Raw genomic sequence first — 21,106 nt, 5'->3', positions numbered from 1 at the left:
AAGATCACGAGCGATCGGACGCGTAACATGCCTGTTGAGCAACTTCTGATTGGTTCGACGAGGCTCGAGACAATGTTTGTTAATTCTTCGAGCGACGGCACGTATCGTTAGAGCCACGGAAAATGCATTATTCAGCGGAGAAGCAGTGTTTGCGTGAATGCCGTACATTTTTTTATTTTTTTTATTTTTTTATTGCGCCAATTTACATTAATTAAATAAAAGAAGTAATTTATTTTGTTAAAGAAGTAAATTAAAAAAACGTCAAATTTTTGTAATTTGCTTTTATAGATATTTGTAAAATATTTCTTTCTTTTTTTTTTCTTTTTACTTTTATTTCTTAAATAATAAGTAGTGTCTCTTTAAATAATGGTATCATGTTCTCCGGGAGCGTCGTATTTTCGGAGCTTCGTTGCTACATTTAGCGCGCCTTTCGCGCGGAGCAAGTCCCTCGGTGTCGCTTACGAAATCGCGGAAACCGCCGTGGAATGCGGCGTGCCGTCTTAATATTCTCATACGCGGATGTGCGGGCACCGAGACGCGTCCAGGAGTACCAAGACCGTCGCTATATTAACGGAAGTTACGCCTGTGCAGAACTCGGTCGTGACTGCGGGCCGGTGCTGTTGGCCGGCAAGCCAGCCCTCCTATTATTAGCCATTCCGCAGCGTCGCGCTTTAAGTTTCTGCGGCGGAATGCACTTTGAAAATATGAAATCCAAAACTGTTAAAGAACACCCAGCGGCGGAAAGTCGTCGTTTAGCTTTTACATCCGGCGTTGAATATTTCGATAAACAGGCTAGGGACCTTACGCGAGGCTTTATCAAATACGAGCGTGGATATAACAGTTCTGCCATTTATCCACAGACTGTCGCTTTGCGATTATGATTATTTACGTTAATTCAAGCCGCGCGTTTACGCGAGCTAAAAATAGAAAGCAATACGGCGCTTCATTTACGGCAGTTCGGTTTCTGCCGAACGTATTCCTGTACATCGCGCGGCCGCGGGAAAGCCGCGGGTTCCTCCGCTAATTTGACAAATTCCAGCGCCGCGTGCGCTCATCTCCCAGCTTTCTTCGAGATCTTATAAACAGAGGGGTGCGGCGGGCTCCGATCGCGTCGTAAACCAGCGCGATGTCGTAAACCAACGCGGAGAGGGTTCAAAATTAGAAAGTGACGAGCGATCTCCGCGGCATATTCGCCGCTTCTCGAGTCTCTTCCCGTTTTCGGGACGGCGGCGGTGGCCGCGATCGCGAGGGTGATTTTTAAGGTCGTCGCCGGTGCGTCCACAAGATCGGCTCCCTTTCCCGTTTAATTTGATCTCTCATCTCGGCCGCGTCGTTCCTCTCGCGATTTCATCTCGCCTCTTCTCCTCTTCACGTTCTCGTCTAACCCGCTCTTTCTTTCTTTCTCTCTCTCTCTTGCTTTCTCTTTCTCTCTTTTTCCTCTCTCGTTCGTTTCTCTCCACCCGACGTTTCACCGAGGTCGTTCCTCGGGTTCACGACCGAGACTACGGAGGTACCCTTTCCGTTCCTCTTTCTCCTCTTTTAGCGTCTCTTTCTCTTCTTCTGCTTCTTCGTGGCTTCGCTCTCGTCCTACCATCGCTCGCTCGCTCTCTTTCTCTTCTCTTCTCTTTCTCTCTTCCTCTCTTGCGCGCCTTAGCTTTCCTCTCGTTTCAACCTCTTTCTATTTTTAGAATGACACACTACCGCGATTCAGAGATGCACGCGCTGGACGCCGTCGTGCTCGTCCACGGAAAATGTTCTGCCCAAATGCGGTAAGCGAGAGTGAACGTTATGGAAGTGGTAGACAAAGAGAGAGATAGAGAGAGACAGAAAGGGAAGAGCGTTTTTTTTTTTTTCCTTTGTTGGATCAAGCGACAGGTGTACACAATGTGCACCCCGCCGCGCGGTACGGTCGGGCCGTAACCCTCGTGCAATTGCAGAAACGTGAAGCCGAGAGAGATCGCCGGAGCGAATCGTGAGGTGAAAATAAACGGGGCTTAAAAGGGTAGAGAAAACACTCAGAGATAGGTGATACATTCTAAAGTAAGCCACGAACGGAAAATCTCGAGGTCACCGTTCGATAACGAAATCATTTCGAAACGGCTTGTCGAACGTTGAAGATGGAAAAAAAAAATTGGCTACGTACGAAGCCACGCTCCCACCTCAGGTGCAACTTTAGGCTCTTTCCCCCGTGTCCGTAAAAATCGTAAGAACTTTGTGTAGCGTCGCGTTAATGAAAGATAATTGATCACGCGATCGAATTACGAGGGTATTCCTCGACGAGCGCGGCCGTGCAGCGGCGCGAATTACCGTAATAAATAGAGCCTTGTTTACGCAATTAAGTTCCATCAGGAAAAATGCGCCTCGACGTCGTTAAGCCCGCGAGGTCCACGCAGCTGAATCTCGAATCGCGGCCTCGTGGATCCGACACGAGCCGACGAACTCACGCGAGGATGCATTCGCGTATACCGTTCTCCCTTTTCACGGCCATTAAAAATATCGCAGATCGCGTTGTACGAACTGTAAAAAAAATTCCATGTAAATAGTCCGCTACGAAAACCACACCGTAAAAATATTCAGCGAACTTGAGAAATAATATAGTTTCCTGCGTTACTGGTTGTCATTATTATTATTGTGCGAATAAAAAAAAATCGTGCAACTTTATACGTGATTTCGATAACGTCGCAGAATCGTTGAGCAATTAATAATAACATTCTTGCAACTATTATTTCTGTAAATTTATTTTTACAGAGTAATTCTACGTCTATTACAGTCGGTGATTTGCATCTAATTGTTTTACAACGCACGGCGTGCGTAGCGAGGCCCGTTGGCAGCCCGGCGTTCCGCACGTACGCGAGAGATTCTCAAGTATGCTTCGTGCGCCTGCCGCGGAATTAAATTCTCGAACGGTACCGCGAGTCCGCCGCTCAAATACCGAGCGCGGTCATCGAGATAATGAGCGAGATTACTTTCGGTAAGGTACCAGTCGGCACACTCGGCAAACAGGGAACTCCACAACGCACCCAGTTTCGAAATCTTTCGAGATAATGCGAGGACAACGGTCGTTACGTACAAATTCGATATTTCGCTAACGAGAGACGGATGAAAGGCCAGAGTTCAAAGGCGTCGCGGGCTCGTCTTATTGTTAGCCATTTGAATTCGCTAAGTCGGTGTAATGGGAATTCGCGCGAGGTACCAAGTGAAAATAGCGGCGATCAATCTGCGAGGTGTGATTTAAGGAGTACACGGCGCCACAGCGAGCTCTGCAATTCCGCAGAGGAGTCGCCGTGTCGTGACTACGACCCCGTGGTCCCGCGAGGATGTAATAAGCCTGCTCGGCGGTGATCGATAATGGAAATTTTACCTCGGCGCTCCGTCCAGAAAGTAATGAATAATGCAAACCCTCCTACGCCCGGACCGGTCGTCGCGATAGGCCTCCAATCCACGATAACGTCTTGCCGGGATAACGTCGTACCTAAGACTTGGCGCCGTACTGTTTTGCATATCCGTGCCGAATTAAAACGCGCCGAGCCGCGGAATGAGCCACCTGCGCGCTTTTTCCGTGACGGCCGCTTTCGATTTCTCCGGTTCGATCAAAAACTCACGCTTCAACGACTCAATCAGCGGGTGACTTCTCGCTCTTTGAATAAATTTTATGTATACGACATTGAGCACTTGATTTCATCGCAACGCAGGCAATAAATCCTCCGATAAAACGCGATAAAACGGTGAATAAGGGAATAAAAAAATTAAATTAAAAAATGAAATATAATCTCGGCTTTAAAGGTGCTTTTGTCGGGAACGGTCCATTGTGTTTCCCATTGCTCTCGAATCTCATTCTCGAAAAGCATAAGCCCGCAGAAACGTGACGTGCGCGGCCTTCCGCGTGTCTCACGCGCGATGTTCGCTTTCATTGCACAAGCCGAATGCATAAGGTGCGGTTTCGGTCTGTTTTTTTTTTTTTCCTTCCTTTCTCCTCTCTTTCCTCGCTCTCTTTCTGTCACGGATGTGCACGCGGTGTCCCCTTACAGATTTCTATGCGCAACTATAATTAGGTAACCGACACCGGGCAGCCGCAGCCGCAGGAATCCCTGTTAGCCGTCAAGCTATGCCGCGGCGGGAAAGTGTGGCGGGCGCGAATATTTTCGGCGCGAGGAAAGCCGAAATTAAACGGCCGACGCACTTTTACCGCGCGTGTGTATTATACGTACGCTTATCCGGCCTTACCCGTATTCCTCTATGCACTTTTTTGCATTTTGCGAAAACTTCCGCGACAAATATTCTTCACAAATTTTGCAAATCAAGTCCTCGGGCTCGCTTTTTTTTTTACCAAGCTTACGAAGGTCAAGTCTCTAAAAATTATTAATTTAAAAAAAAAAAAAATATGAAATATATTCTATTCTATTTTAGATAAAATTAAAACGTTTTAATTTCGCAAAAATCTTACAAAGCAACTATTCTTTTGCCACGATTCACTATTATTCACGTCGGTTCTCGCCGTAATTCTCAGCGCGCCAGGAATGCAGCTGCATTAATCAGATATCGCCGTCTCGTCGCCTCGCCGGCGTTGCTCTCTCTCTCTCTCTCTCTCTCTCTTTCTCTCTCTAAATCCGATGAACGATCGCGTAACGGCGTTTTGGACGAGGCTGTCGCGTAGTTCGTTAATTCCCGGCAGTTAATAATGCATACAAATCGCCGCGATCGATCCCCAGGCCGGAGAGCCCGCGCGTTGAGCACCAGGAAACGCGACTTTTCAACGCGAACGAGCGTCGTCCGACAATTGAGCTGGCAGACGTGCTGAGTATGCGGACTCGCGTGTCGGTGCACGACATTCTCTCGCCCATCCCAAGTAACGCACAATGCTCTAAAACGATTGCGGAGTAACGTTGTCGTTAGCTCCAATCGACGGCGTTTGTCCAGTATTACCGCAGTAAAATTATTATCGCAACGTTTCGGCAACGTAGTGGCGGCGAAAAAATTCTGGGACGACACTTTTGGCCCTCGGAAGTGTCGTCGCAGCTGTTCCGCTGCAAAGAAGTCACGCAGCCCTCTGTCGTTCGAGACGACTTCGCGTCAATTAACGCAGCTAAACTGGCCGCGACTCTTTTATTATCTGTCGTAACGAATTCGCAGCCGTAAAACAATTTTCAGCTTTTAATACTCGATATAAGTGATTTATTTGGCAGCGTTAATTTGGAGACTTTTGTGAGGGATCGCGCTCAACACGCGCTAATTATATGCATTAATGAGAACGAAGCGGCACGCCCTGAAGCGAAGATCGAGCCTCCTCTCTCTCTCTTTCTCTCTCGCGGCTGTCAATCGCTTTGTTTCGAAAATAGCCGCGAAATTGACAGTCGCAGTGCTGCGCGGTTGTTCAACCGCGAAATCACACGGGTCGCGTGCAGAAACCGCGAAAAGCATCACTGATCGAAGCCTCGCAAATCAATCACCCGGCGATCCCGCGGTATATAATATTAATAAAAGTAACGCGCAGAATAATAAAATTACGAAGCAGACGGTTTCCAAGTCGTTTCGATGGACAAGGATCGTTGTCCAATTGACGCCACGATTTTTAAAACGCGAACGCGTCGAGGCAAGTTAAGTTTCACGCCTCCGGCCTCCGGCTGGATTTACCGAAGCGCTGCTCATTTCTCAATTACGTGTTAATGAAAAGAAGTGCGCGAAGTCAAACAGTGTCAATCCGCGCGCCACGCTGTTTTCGCCGGGCTACTTAAACATCTCGCATGTATATTTCATGAAGAATAGAATATTGCTACATCTGCATTTTATTGGGTCTCGAAATTAACTTGCAAAGCGGATCTCGCAACGGTATTCGTTAGACGGAGTCACGGCAATTGGCGAACAATTGATTTTCACAGAGTCAAAGGCGGTAAATAAACCCAAGTATAATTTTAAAATCTTAAAAGAAAAAAAGAAGAAAAAAAAAGGAAAATTAGACACAAAGTTAATTTCGATAAAAATTCAAAATTACGACAATTACTCGTTAATTTTTATTTTATCACCATACATTAATATTATTATTATAAAACGTTTCTCGATGGTAACCCTAACTTTCGGCTGGACCTCTCGGTGCTTTTTGGAGAGACGCGCGCTCGCCCGAGCTTTTCCGCGATCCGGAGCGGAGTGGTCCGAAGCGGGTACGAGCGCGGGTTGAACGACCGCTTGGGGAATCGGCATTCGCGGCATTCCGCGGAACGAATGAAGATGACCGAGCGGAGAGAGGGCCGCGCTCACTCCCGCTCCCGTCAATTACCGGCGATCGCGTATCGCGGACAATGAATGAGAGTCTCGCTCGTCTCGCTTTCTCAGTGCGCTGGCTCGAGAACGTCGTTCTCCGCTCTGGGACGCCAAGGTCACCGGAAGCGGGCCGCGCGCCGCTTCTCTCCCGACCGGATATTCGCGGGCCGGCTCGAACAATACCGTAAACAGGGGGGAAAATGCGGGAGAAAAATCGGCGAGCCGCAGTTAACGGAGTTGAATCCTGAGAATCGTTCAACCGGAAGGGAAACATTGGTCCAGTTTGCTTTGGGTGACCTTTTTAATTGGCCTTCTTTGGCGAGCTGCATCGACGCGCGATTATTTGCACCCTGAGAGAGAAATGTTATAGCTACTTACAACCTCGATTTTAATTTCACGATATTTTTAATTACGAGCATAAAATAAAACAATTATATTTAGTGTACGTATTAACTTGCATCTCCGAAGATTTTTCAATTCGTCAAAGTCGCTCGCGTGTCTCGGAAAATATTAGGCTGCGTCTCGTCGTATCTAAATTGCCGAGTGGTTTGTGAACGCCTAATGGACTCGCGGATTAACTCGGGGAATGACTTGGAAAAATATCAGTTTCCGTCGAGGATCGCAGGTTTCGCGCCACGTGTTGCGCGTCGCAGCTGCATTTCACATGGCCGACGTGCAGGCATGCGTTGCGCGCATCATCTCGCGACACGCGTTCTCGTTCCGAGAGGCGGGTAGCACGCTGCAAAATTTAAAAACTGCCACGTCACCGGCGCAACACCTTCCGCGAGATTTAATTAAGTTTCACGAGGCGATGCTTTCGAGTGTCCACCCCGCGCGGAGATTCATCTCCTTTCCCATTCAATTATTCGCGTTGTTTTAAATAAATTTCAATAGAAATCGTAGATCCAACTTGTGAATTAATTGGGGAATTATTAAAAATTTAATAGCGACCAATACATTTTCTTTTTTTTCTTTTTTTAATTAACAGAAATCTTTTTCGTTGAAACGCAAAAAACCTTCGATACTCTGATTCCTCAAAATCCGATTGTGCGACGGGCATAACGCATCGATACCCGGCTCGGCCGTTTTATTCGCGATCTGGCTAATTTGCCGGACGCTCGTACGTGACAGGAAACCCAGCAAAAAGCGTCGGACGACGCGAAAGAATGCGGGTGGCTGCAGGTTGCGAAACGTACCCGGGGACGACTCGAGCGCCCAGTGACGCGCGACGCGGAATCGTTATGCCACGAGCGAGTTAATGAAGCGTGCAACGCGGACGAGAGGAGCGGCGCTCGCGAAAGAAAGTCGATCTCGTAGTCGGTGGCGCTCGCATTTTTCCTATGACCAGAAAGAATACCCTCGCTGCCGTTCGCCGTCGCTTCCTTAAGCGAGCGTTTCACACGTTCGCTGCTTTTTCCACTCTTAATTATGGTCAATCGCCTTGCATTAACGAAAAATAAATAAATAAATAATTAAATGAGAGAGAAAAAAAAGACAGGCACGCGAAAGAGGAACTTCTCGTGAATACAACGAATAATTGTACTGTTCGCTTTGACGAACTTTTGGTAGCGACAAATGCGATCGGCAAAGGAGCCTTCGCAACGCGACACGTAAACGAGAAGCGACGTTCAAGTGGTCCACCGCGCGAGTCCACCGAACTTAAGAGCCGAGTGGATTTAAGCGTTCGGGGCCAAATAGCCCACCCGTATAAATAGACGCTTGTCCTCGATTTCTCGATGAGCAAATGAACCGGATGCCGGGATACTTAATACCCGCCAGATGGTTAACATAGCGCCTTGATTCAGCATTGACGAATGCCTCGGCGGCGTGAAAAACTTGCATTCACTACGACGTAGAGGCCAAGATCGATCCGCCGGAATGGGCGCTCGTGTGGTATTCTCGAAGATACCGATTCGCGACGATTCCCCGAGCCACGTTTCCCTCCCCGTGCACAACGCTCACTTTGTTCCCGAGACTCGCACTTTCGACCAGCCGGCCGATTTTCTGGTACGCGAGGAAGTTAACTGTTCGGGATATTTCGCGTAAAAGTCTCGTAGCTGAAAGTCGGCGCGGTGATCTCTCGAACGCTCAACACGACTGGCTTCGATAGTTACACGCGATAACTACGGCGGAAGCACGACGAGGCTTGTGCGCAGCTCGATATCGCTCTCGCGCGAATAACGAATTGGAGTTTCGCGCGCCGGACCATCCGTTCCCTACGATACACCGCGCCGTCTAAGCGCTAATCGCGGCTACAAATCCTACCCTTCGCGAGGATGGCTAGTATCTCGCGAGTATCTTGCGAGTGGTCCTCTCCTCCGACGGATATATACACCTCGGCGTCCCGGAGAAACCTGTTTATCGCGCATTCGAGCGCGCGGAGTGCGCGCGATGTATCGGCGAGAGAAAATTTTGCGCGAGCCGAATTCACCGCGGCCCTCAAGCAGCCCCAGCTTTCGTCGGCGACGAGAATCGCGCGCATTTGCGGCGCAGATGTGCCACCGGAGTCTCGCAACCGGCGTCGACAGGCCCCGCCGTTTAATTCGTATACGCTTCTCGAACGAATTATTTCGTCAGGCAGGTACCGTCGTGACGTGCGCCGCGTCTTTATGTAACAATAATAGCCACTCGCCGGCTCCGCTTTTTGCTCGGCGCTATTTCACGCGACGTGCGGTTGCTGGTCCGCGTGTGCTGCGCGGATTCGCTGAGCAATTCGCTGAGTAATCCGGAATCCTTCCTACCTGCCGGCCGAGGTAGCGTCGCCTCCGCCGGAGACGTTGAAATTCTTTCTCGGCTCTCGCTTCCGGTGCTTCACGCATCGCGGCCGCGGATCTAGCGATCTCGAAACTGGACCGGGGGAGGGTATAAAAAAGTATATGTGCCACGTGCGAATCGTGGCAAAACACTAAAAATTCCCGCAGCGTGTCGGCGACATAGAAATCGCCGGCTGCACCGGTTTCGATTCCTGAACCAGTATCTACGTGCTCGCGGGCAATTCTCCTTTTTTTTTTCTCCGTTGCCGTTCCCAGCGTCGAGGTTAACGCAGCGAATTGCATTGTCGTCGCCGAGAACGGCTCCGTTTCTGCGGCGGATTCGCGGATGAACCGGCGTTTTCCCCGGCCAATTCTTGCGCGCGACATTATTCGCGTAACAGGTTTTGCGTTACTTGGCGCTCCCGCAGGCCTACATTCGCGTAATAAACGGCCGCCTTCCTTGACGTAACACGCATACCGGCGCATCAATGATTGTTATCTTTCGGCAGTCTTCCTCGGCGCTTGGATTAATTAAACGCAAATTGGATAACGCGGGAAAGGTTCGGTCCCGACCAAGACGAATCGAGATGACTTTTTCTTTCTCTTTATCGGGTTAGAAGTCGAGTCTCCGAGTAAAAAGAAATTCAACGTTAATTAAGTATAAAATAATTTTGCATTGTTAAAATGTAAGACAAAATTAATGCTTTAATATAAAATGCAATAAATATATATATATATTTTTTTTTTTAATATCGTAATTAACTTTAATAGCTTTGTGCAGCGCGTTCCGAAGTTGAAGAAAATTTTATCTCCTCTAATCGCTATCGATTTACTTTATATTTTACTGCTAGCTAGACATCAATGTTATCTTTCAGGTACACCGATAATTTTCAAGAGACCGATTGTTCGAACTTCTTAAGAAACTTTTATCTTTCGTTTCGTATGCACAAAGGAAGGCAGGTACTTGTGAGTTGAAAAGCTTATCGGGAAAGTAAGAACAGTTTCCTTAACCGTACAAAAAAAAAATAAATTTTAAATAAAGACCTACACTTCCGAGCTAGCCCCATCTCCCAAACGCGGCCGCGCCGTTTTAAATTAGCCGCACGATCGTTGGCACGGCGGCGCTATACATAAGTTTAATTAAAGACCCGGCGGTTGCGCAATCGCAGCGCGGTCTTTCCCGCAGCCTCTTTGTCCGGATGGATATAAATTTTCCACCGGCGTGGCATTACACGGCCGTGAACGCGGTTAATTACCCGGCGCGAGTCAATCAACGATACCTGAAAGCGACCGGCTGCGCTCGCAAGGAAGGAGAGCTACTCCTTCGGCAGTTTCTTTCGCGAAGAGTCCGGTGATTGTGGCCCTTTGCAACAGAATCGCAAATTGTGAGGGTCGTGATAAGTCAACGCGTAACGATTTTATAAGAATCTAGATTTAAGATTTAAACGGAAAAAAATGGATGAGCAGAATTAGAAGAAAGAATTCAAGCAAAAAAAAGCGCATATTTAAGGGCTAATAGTGCGGCTCGCGTTTACGTAAAGTTATGTTGCACGTCGGTCTGTCTTCGAACTTGTAATTCGCGATTTCGCCGTGAACGGCTGCGACGATCTTCGTGCTCGGGCCCAGAGGCGCGAAAAAGTAGCGTGCGCACGCAGATCTTTGTAAATCAACGGCAATTGATACGGCGATTACGGCTCGGACCCTCGCATTAGCGCGGCAAGATGAAAACGGGTCCCCACCTTGAAACAATTAGTACGTTGTAAAAGAGACACCGCTTTCACCGGACTTTACTTCGTGTCGCACTTATTGTCCCTCCCCGTTATCCTAATTTATAAAACGCGGCTCCGCTTGCAGGACCACTCTTGCGCGAATTTTTTTATCGATCCATGTAGAAAAAAAAAAATGTAATTGTTATTGACGCGTTTTTCGCCACGTTTTATTGACGGCTTCGTCGCGTTAAAATCGACCCACTTTACTCGCCCACGATAGACAATTAATCCTCATTAATAATCACAATTAATGCTGTTGAAAATAATTGCTGACCGTAAAGAAAGACGTAGGAACGTGCGATTGATTTCCCTTAAGTGTTGAAACGAAATCAACTGAATCGTTTCGACGCAGTAGTAGCAGCGCGATATTTCGTAAACGCATCCATTCAAAGAAAAAGAAAAAAAAATTTTTTTTAAAGAAAATTAATTTAAAAAAAATATAAAAAAAGAAAAATTAAAAACTGCGGGTTCGCAGTATTAACTCGAGTGCCGAGTTCACGTTACTGCGGGCACACCTTAAGATGATCGATTAGATCTCGGGAGATTGGCTGTGGAAACGTTTTGCGGCTCGGCGGCGTTTACATGAAAGCGTCAGATAAAACATTTATCGGCCCACATGAGTCACGATCACTTCGCTGCCATAAGTAATAGCGCAAGAATCATAGAAAATTAAAAAAAGAAAAAAAAAAGCAACATACGCGACGTTCCAAGGCGGTAAGAACTGATCGTTAGACATCGCTTTGCGATTCCGCGCGGCTAATTAGCTTTAATTAAGCTTCCGCCGATCTGACGTGATCTCCTAGAAAGAAACGGCGTTGACCGGCATTGGGGATAGCTGGGATGATCGATTCAGCGATTAATTCGAGGAAAGTGACGCGACAATTGAGAGAGGCCGACTTAACGCATCGGAGACGACGCGCGGAAGACGATGCTGCGGAGATTCACGCGGAATGTGTCGAGGGGGAGGGCGGGATTGCCTGTACGCGTCGCTTTTAATTGCAGTCTGCGACACACTTCTTTAATCAATACACCGTTACGTAGGCTCTTCAACGTGCACGGCTCCCTGCGTTTCGTCGCCGCCGTCAGGATCGTGAGACGATCGTGACACGTCGGGATGAAACGACGGACGAGCGTGTCAGAAGAGGACCGACGCGTGATCCCGCGGGCCAATAAAGCGCATACAAAAAGGTTTACGAGCCGATAAATTCCTATCCGTGCTCCGCGAGCCTTTCTTTTACGAGCGGTTTTGTTAACTCATCGGTTCCTGTTTTTACTTCCTAGATTCTCGAGACTTGTGCCTCGAGATCGCAGGATGAAGCCTGAATTTTTTTTTTTTTTAATGGGGGATTGATTATCTTATTTAAAACGCATTAATTTATTGGTAAAAATGATTCGCGGTTTCGCTCGGCTAGATCGCGACTCGTTAACGATCGTTTTGTAGGCTTTGTACGCGCGCTTCGCAAGAACGCGAAGGCGGAGCGACGCATTTTGCGCGCTTAGGTTTACGATTCCGCGCCTAAATTTACCCGCGGCGGCTGCGGAGCGGGCGCGCGCGCAGCCTCCGTAAGATCCGCGTATCCGGAATTCTGGACAAGTGCCGCGCGGCACGTTTACGCAGGTTGAACGTGAGCCAGGGCGGTTTTCGGCGTTTCTCTCGAAAACGCCCGCGGAGGCGAGGAAAACGGTTTACCGGCGTATTCGTGGAAGCGCTCGCCGGAATTACAACGGGCGCCCGATTGCGCGTGGAAACTCGCCGGATCCGGCTCTCTACCTCGCCAATCCGGTTAGAAACTCATTTCGTTTATCTGAGAAATTCTCTCCCCGCGAAGATAATCGAAATCGAAACTACGACACGAGTCATTTCTGCTCTGATAAATTTCAGTAATTTCTTTTGTTTTCCTCTTTAAAACGGGTCGGTCGTTTCTATTTTTTTTTTCTTCTCTTCTTTTCTTTCTCCCCCAAGTTAATGGAAGAGTCGGTTAAGGCCCATGCTCGTCGATTGCGTCGTCGCGGGTGAATCAGGGCGATTCTCGCGATTAGTCGGCGTCTCGAGCGTGTTGGGAGAGGCAGCCTCGATCGAAGCCCGAAGAGCCTGGTGCTCGAATGGGATGTAATTGCGGCGACGCGCGCGGACTAACGAACGGATCGCCATAAACGACGTCGTCGTCGTCGCGCGGCTCAGCTTCTTCTCTCGCTCCGTTATTTGTTGGTGCTCCGCGCGGCGGTGCCTTGCCATCTGGTCACGGCCAGATTCTGCCGAAAGCGCGGCGAAGGCTGTGAGTCACTCCGCGAGATCCGCGTGGGTTTCTGACGGATTTATCCGAATTTATACAGGGTGTCTTATAGAGAGTTGCGCACAAAATGTCGATTTAAGAAAAAACAACAAATGAAGAGCTTGATAATTAACCCTCCCAAACTTTAAAAAAAAAAAACCAGAGGCTGGAATATATTTAATTTCTCCATCACTAAGTCATCACCCTTTGAAATAACGTTCTCGTAGCTTCGGCAAATATTTTTCTTTGAGAGTGAAAAATTAATAAATAACTATTAAATTGATCAAGTGTTTAAAAGAATTCGATATTACGACAATTAGCTAATATTAAGTGACGAAGGGAGATTTTGTAATTATAATTCACGCTGCACGATTTCTACGTGCGACAATCAAAAGTCTAAAAAAAGAAAATATAAAAAAAAATTAATAAATTCCAGTCACGATATTCAGAAATTCTTTGCGTGACGCACGGCCCGCGAAATATCTACGTGGCGGATGTACTTTAGCGTTGATTTCGCGTTTGAATTGCAACGAGCACCAGCTCCCGACGTTCGTTTCGTCTTCTCTTTCGCCGTTACATAAAATGACACCAGGAAACTCCTCTCTGCCCGCCGTCATGTATAATGCATCGCCCACCGTGAGTCCTTCGCAGCTAATAGCTAAAATCCCGAGCGTGCGAGGTGCCTTTCCATTCGAACGAGCGTCGTGACAAGGAACTGTATCTTCCATGATTTAATCTGGGCGGTGAATCTTTCCGCGCGAACAGTCGCTTTCGATCTACGCGGGCATGCAAAACGGCCGGCCGGCCGGCGTTTTTTCTTTTCGCAACGCGAGCTCGAATCCGCGCGATCGCTCGGGGCAACAAACGTTTAAAATAACTATAAGCTACGAAGAACGGGCTCGAGAGCTCCTTTGCGGTGATTCCTCGAAGCCTGCGACGCGAAAAGAGCGATCTCGCGGAGGAAATCCGTCTTTGGGGCGATTAAACTATTGATTCTAGCTTGCCAATAATTGAACGACAAGAATAAGGCAAGATTGCTCTATAATCATTATTAAACTGCGCTTCCAATTTGTACGACGATAACATAACTAAAAATTAAATCCTGATTCGAGCACTTGAATATCTCCAAGGAAGTTTCACCATTTAATAACTATTTTTTAACAACAAAGAACTTATGAAATAAATTATAATCTGGCTCCCGGTTTGTTGTGCAATGTTTTAAATTAATCCGATGGAATTATCTTCGCGTTTATATAAATATATATATATAAAAAAAAAAGAATTTCGACACGCGCTTAAATTATACCCAACACCTTTCCCACCGAAACTATCAACTTCGGATACTTCGAGGCGCAATATGTAACATGTTGCTTATACCGCAGCCTCTCGGTCCACACTTTGGACTCCGTTACTTTTCGCGACGCTCGCGAAATGGACCAAGCGGCGACCGCGTCAAGCGATGACAGAGATCGGGCCTGTCCCTGTTTCGAGACGGGTCGGAAATAGAACACCTAGTCCCTAGAAATCCGGCCGTCGGTCGCGCGAGTTTTATCTCATTATTAAATGCTAAAAAAAAAGAAAAAAAAACACACACACACACACCACGCGACACTCCATCGAAAGCAATCCCACAACTCCGAGATATCTGATAAGTTTCTCTCGAAACGTGCATTTCCGTTGTATAAAAAACGAAAAAAAGAAAAAAAAAAGTAGAGGAAATTGCGATATTTACCACGTGTCACGCCACTACTCCTCAGCATGGCCAGTAATACGATTGTTTTTCGCAAGCACCTGTTCCGACGGAGGTAAAACGACGCGAGCACGCTAGCCCGTCACACCGCCATAGTCTCCACGGTTGAGTCAACGTGAAACACTTCCGTTTGACGAGGACCACTCCGTCGGCCGAAATGCATGCACGCTGATTCACCCTGCGCACTCTCCGCGTAGGCATCCCCTCTTCGACGAAGCCAACGAAAATATACCGGGTGTACGCGGAGAATTTCGGAAATCCCTTACATAACCCCGCGGTTCGTCTCGTTATCCCGGTTCCACCGGCGCGGATTAACTCTAATCTTGGTTTAACCTGCTTTCCGCCCTGCTTTGACGCCTGGCGTCGAAAAGGGACGAAAATGAAGTTAAACCGAAGACTACAGGCGGACCTGCATCGGCGAGCAAGCCCTATAAAGCGCAGCTCGAATTCGTACACACGGGGATATTTTTAAAATCTTCGCCTTTATTTATTCGGAAATTAAATTTGGAAATCGAGAGTCACGTTTCGAAGAAACGCGCCGAGCGCAACACAGACGGCGAGTGATTTAAGTGCACACGTAATCTCCGCTGCGATCGTTTCTCGTAATTGTGACCCACAGAAAGTATTTTTCTACCTGTTCCGTTGCAAGCGACTGCGTAATGTAATATTTATCGGTAGCAATATGTAATAGACGCCGGGTAGATAAGATAATTGATGATAAATGGTGATGACCAACGTCCTTTTATCGCAACGTCTTGTATACGTTCGTACTTTTTCAATGTATCGCTTACTAATAGTTATTTATACTTTTTATATTCTGTAGCATTTAGTAAAAACGTGCCTTTGCTATTGTTAAGTAAATAAAAAATTTATATTAATTTATATATATATTTAAAATAAATTACTTATTATTAAAATTTTTTTTAATTATTAAATAATATAGTTATAAATTTCAAAAATACATTGAAAAAATATTCTTATAAATTTAAATTAAATTTTTTTTACGCTCCAGCTGAAAGATTTACTTTCACGCGCGTGGGCAAATATGATAAACGAATTAGATACTGACGGCGATAATGCGAAATGTCAAAAATTCACGAAATCTCGCAGCGCTCGCGCTATTTTCAGAAAAATAAACACCAGCGAAGTTCGACTTATCTCTTACATTATTCAGAGCTGCATTGCGAAAGGATATGGACCACGTGCCGGGCTATGGCGCCAACATGTGCCGCGATGGTCTTTGTATAAAAAGATCAGGCCGTTTCGCCAGCTCCGGGTCGGGCGCAGAAATTTCCGGAGGAATTCTACCGCGCGTTTACCTCGCCGACGTGGATTCTCCCTCGGCGTAGCCGAGGCCCCAATAAAATCGAGTTAACAGTCCGTTAATTGATAGGTACGAACGCAAGGTAGGCGTAAATTTCTCATTACCGCTCCACGCTCGTTACAGTTCGCGATCCGCGATTCTTCGCGATGCTCGAAACGTCGTGTAGGAACGCGAACCTGATAGCCGCCCGTATACGTGCGTTCTAATAACAGCGGCATAATCGTGTGAGTCACACAAGTCAGACGTGGAATGAGAAGCCGGCTTGGAAATCGTTCCCGATAACGGATTGCTTCCTGTGAACAATCTGACGAACGATGAAAGCTTACTGCCAACGTTTTCCCCGCATTGTGACGCCGCGAGTCGTCGCCCTTTTCACTTTAATCGCCTAGCGGCAACTGCGTTTTTTTTTCTTTTTTTTTTGTAAGTATTAAGTGTGTTAATGCAGTAATAATAATTTTTTCTGAAAGTCTACTTGACAAGAAGTTGTTAATTTTTTCTCTCGGGAACGATCGGCGTAGATAGCACGGATAGCAAAATCGCGGAAGAAAACCCGGCGTGTCACCCACTCACTTTCTCTGCCGCCGGCATCTATTTGTGCATACGCCGCATTTCCCTCCTCCCGTGAGATCATTGTTGCTCCCTGCACGAGAATAAATCTCGCCAGAATATTGCCAAAGTCTGTTTTCGCGGGTGACAGGCAGGCCCTGGCGTCGTTTCTTAGGAGAATATTTTCGTTCCTCTCACTCCAGCCGGAATTTATTAGCGAACAATTTCTGGCAGTCTCGAGCGTTTATTAAGTGCGTAACCACGAACTTTTTCTGTTGACAGGCCAAAAATAGAGAGAGTGAGGTCTATTTGCGCCACGGAAAATCTATATACGCGTGCTGCGAAAGCGATTTTGAAATTTATTCCGCTCTCGAAAGTGACGGCGACCGCGACATGAAATCGCGCAAAGTCGTTGCCGTGCCGATCGGCTCGTCGGAAAAACGGTTGCTCTTCAACGCGGAACTTTCACGCACCTCGGTCGACACGACTTAATCGCTGAAAAACGTAGATGTGCTTCGCCGGTAATTACGATGAGTCGCGCTTAAATCATTTCTTCGCGTTTTAAGTAGCGGCTCGCAAATAAGAGGCGTATTAATACCGCGGCGAATTACAGGGAGGGAAAAAAATAAAAACGGAAGGTAAAAAGAAGGTGTTTCCAAACGTTATTCGATTTTCAAAAATATTCCAACTCTTTCTCGTATTAAAACAAAAAAAGAAACATATTAACTCTTTCCTGCCGTTTTTCCTTTTCTTGATTAAAAAAAAATTTTTTTTTTTTATTTATTTATTTTTCTTTTTCTTTTACTGTTGGATTTAGTTAGGCAATGTTCGATAAGGTGCGTCATTTAATAGTTGCTTATCAAGCGTGCATAATGATAGCTTGGCTTCCTCGGATTAATCACAATGCGCGTTATTGTGCTCGCGGCTGCTATCGCTTCCTTTTTATTATTCTTTTTTTTTTCCTTACTTGCGCGACATATTGCACAAGGCAATCGCGCGCTCTACTTTCTTTTCCCTACGAGAAAAGAGCGATCGAAGAAACCCGCGGTACTTTGAATATGCATAAGGACCACGTGCTAGATATTCTTTTCGCGCCGATAGCACGGATGTTAAACTCATTTGAGCCGGCAATCTAATGAATAAAAAGTCTGCTGTATACATTTTTTTCTTTTAATTACAAAATTGTAAGTTTCACGAGTAAATCTTTTTTAGCTGCGCTAACGGTTTTTTTTTTCTCTTCTTTATATATATGTATGATGTTACGAAGTAAATAATTTTCCCGTAAATTCCTCGACTCTCGAAGCGAGACGCAGCTCTCCGAGCGCACTCGGAAAGATAATCCTGCGGCGAGATATCGCAACATCCGCGTCAGATATCGCGTCGTCGGAATGACGGAAACACGCCGCGGCTTGTCGAAAGAAACTACGCGTTAAATGCTCGTTTCCGTCGCGTTTTCCCCCGTATTTTTCGTCGGGAATTTGTCGCTAGAACACTGTGCAGTCGCCGAGAGGCCGCGCAGCGATAATTTCTTCGCGAATCGCATTCCTCAACGCCGTTCGTTCCCGCCGGGCCCTTCTATCGGCCGGGGTCACACGAGGCCTCGCGATTTATTTTCGCGCCGATGACTCACGGTGAGTTCGTTACACCGCGGAACGCCGCATTTTTTATGCGCCGAGACGGGGACCGTCCCGTGCGCTCGAATGCATCGATTCACGCCGGATCAGCGTCGCGCCGTGTGGAACAAAGGAGGCATCGCCGCGAAACTTTTCCCTCTCCTCCTCGGCCGCTTAATAAGACACGTCAGGAATCGCGGCCGTCGCGGGCGCGACACGCGGGAGCGGTTAATTCGTAGAAATAATATTGCGCTCGACCGATTTGCCGTCGTTGCCCAGCCGACGATTCGGTCGACGGAAGGCTTCGGTTGACAAATTTCGGCGATCCCGCGCGACGTGAAGCAGTTGCGAAATACCCGTAGCTTTCACCGAACGTTCGACTTTGCCGCGTCAATAATTTCTAGGCGCGGCGAATGAATGCTCCATCGTCGATTTTTGGACCCTCTGAAATGCTGATCGTCGCACGCAGTTCTTTCCAGAGAAAATCGACCGCGTCGAATTAACCGGCAGGTCTGCGGTCGGAGGGTTGCGTGGCCGCACGCTGGCCCCTTCGCACCTCTTTCGGCACCAATTGTGGGAACAGGCGCGACGGCGACGTCCGATTGCGTTCCGTATTGTCGCGGAATTATCGTGGACGCATTAATAATTTAATTATCACGACCAGATCCTCGCCGGCGTTAGAATTTCAACGCTTTTTCAGGTCGACGGCCTGATTCGGGACAAAAGAATCTCTGTTCGGGAATTCTTGCCCACCTCCTCTTTCCCGATCTCTTCTCCCCCTCACCTCCCCTTTCGCGTTTCTTGATGCCGAACGTCGATGCAGAGCCCTTTGACGGGGGCTCTGACGGATCCCGGCGGTTCTCCGGCGACTCGCCGAGAGGAAAATGAAAGTGCATTCGCGAGAACGACTGGCTTCTCGTCTGCTAATTACCGAAGAGCCTGCCAATTCGCCCCGAGCTCATTTCGCGACTTTCCTTTCCGTCAAACGTGAACCGGAAACCAGCTAGGGTTGTACCTTCATGTCTAACGTGGGGAAACGCGCTTGTTTGGAAACAGCCGAATAATAATTCGCGCTTACACAAAAAAGTCACGCAGCGTCTGTGTGATCGAAGCCAAATAAATATACGAAGACGCTGGAACTGAAGTAATCCGCTGTCGATCGATCTCCGGGAAAACCGGCGAGTGTTGAATTAACGAAAATAAATTTGCCTATTCGGAAAAATGCCCCCCTTGCCGTTTGATCGAGGTGAGCTCGATGCGGAAAAGGTCGCGGAGGTAGTCGGCGAAGTTAGAGATCGGCTTGCAGCGAAAATGCAGTTGACGCGAGTTCCGGCTTCGAGACGCCGGAGCCTGGCGTGGTGAGGAAGGATTCCGCGGTCACGTTTGGCGACGGCGTCCTTTGAGCCGGTAGGACGAAGGGCTCGCGAAAGGGAAAGGCGCGCGAGGCGAAACCGCGCCGTGCACGTACGCGATAGGGCGCAGGACAGGGCGCCGAGGATCGGCCGCACGTTTTCAGCACGCGCAGTAATCGTGAGGCGAAATTTCACCGCCAGGTAAAGGGTCGCAAGCAAGGCCGGCACCTCACGCGCACGCACGCCGAGGGAAATAAAATGCGCGGGATATATGTATAAAATAACGCGCACGTACGACGACGCAATACGGTCCCTGCAGATTTCTCGGATTTAATCTCGAGACGCTTAAAAGGATTTCCTGCCGTGAGAGGCCGTACAACGCGTCGCTTTCTTTGCGTTTTGCCTTTAATTTAATTTTTTCCCCCTCCCTTCGGATAATTTAGAAAGAAGAACTCGCTGCTCTTTTGTGAATTTTAAACCTGTCGTTAAATTAGATGTTTCGCGATATTTAATTATTAACGAGTAGCCAAACAAAAAAAAAACAAGAAAACAAAAAAGGGAGAAAGTAAGAAATAAATTTTCTGCAGACGTGAAGGATTTCATCGACTCCAACTGGGCGATTAAAGGGCGGAGCTCAGGGAGAACAGAAAGTCCAAGTAATATCAATTAGACGTCATTGACCAAATTATGACAATTTCGCGCGTTAGTTTCTGGACGCAATTTGGTCAATATGGCGTTTCCTGTTCTCCCTTGGTTCTCTCGCTAAGTTTCGACGGAAGAGCAACGTTAAGAAGACGAAAGGGTGGTAAATCACGGTTGTTGAAAGGCGACTTCTCGATTTCCGATCGTATCACGAGAAGCCATACGCGAGTAACTAGGGCGGCGATAAAGGTGACTCGCTTTCAACGAGGTCGGCTTCGTGCGGGAGTTTCCGATCGATCAAAGGATGCGAAAGGTCGCGAATTCATAGCGAACTTTCCTCCCCCTCCTGGCGTTGAATTCACTTTTTTTATTTTACCGAGAAAGGTGCATTTCTCCTTTGAAACGCGACGCGTGCCGGTGCATCTCGACTGCCTTCGTCTCAGTAAAATAAAATTAAAGTAAATAAAATAAAATAACATAAAATAACATAAAGATTAATTAAAAAGATGCGAAGGAATCTGAAATAGGGATCAATTCCCGTCGAAGTAAAGTTCAGAATTTGTAAGACGTCAACGGGAAATATATAATTTATTCAGGAAGGGCCGCGAAACTCGGAAAGACATTTTATCCGCCGAGGCGAGATAATTAACGGATTCGCGAGTCTGGAACGGCGGATGCTGCTGTGGTACCCAAGGCGAGAAAACGACTCGCCGTAAAACGCGGGGACGGTAACGAGGGAAAAATTGGCGATCGCCGTGCCGCCTGCTACGGAAATCGATTTGCATGCGCTTCCGGTGCGCGCCGAAGCATATAACATTCCATTATTTGT

The 21,106-nt window shown here is 47.4% G+C and overlaps 1 protein-coding gene across 6 annotated transcripts in view; it reads right to left on the bottom strand.

The window, feature by feature from the left end:
- Nucleotides 1–21,106, bottom strand: part of LOC139106629 (uncharacterized) — a 55,277-nt gene that overhangs the window by 31,611 nt on the left and 2,560 nt on the right. For 4 of the 6 annotated variants that reach the window (XM_070663541.1, XM_070663540.1, XM_070663545.1 and 1 more), the window contains exon 1: nucleotides 14,783–14,825. The exons of 1 other annotated variant lie outside the window; for it this stretch is intronic. In XM_070663541.1, coding sequence (XP_070519642.1) covers nucleotides 14,783–14,810 — 28 coding nt within the window. In that variant the 5' untranslated portion in view covers nucleotides 14,811–14,825. Of the gene's footprint in view, nucleotides 1–14,782; nucleotides 14,946–21,106 lie in introns of those variants that run through there. One more of the 6 variants, XM_070663542.1, reaches the window with a different exon arrangement.

Source organism: Cardiocondyla obscurior, linkage group LG11, assembly GCF_019399895.1.
Source record: "Cardiocondyla obscurior isolate alpha-2009 linkage group LG11, Cobs3.1, whole genome shotgun sequence".
Lineage (NCBI taxonomy): Eukaryota > Metazoa > Arthropoda > Insecta > Hymenoptera > Formicidae > Cardiocondyla > Cardiocondyla obscurior.
This window is presented reverse-complemented; position numbering and strand designations above follow the sequence as displayed.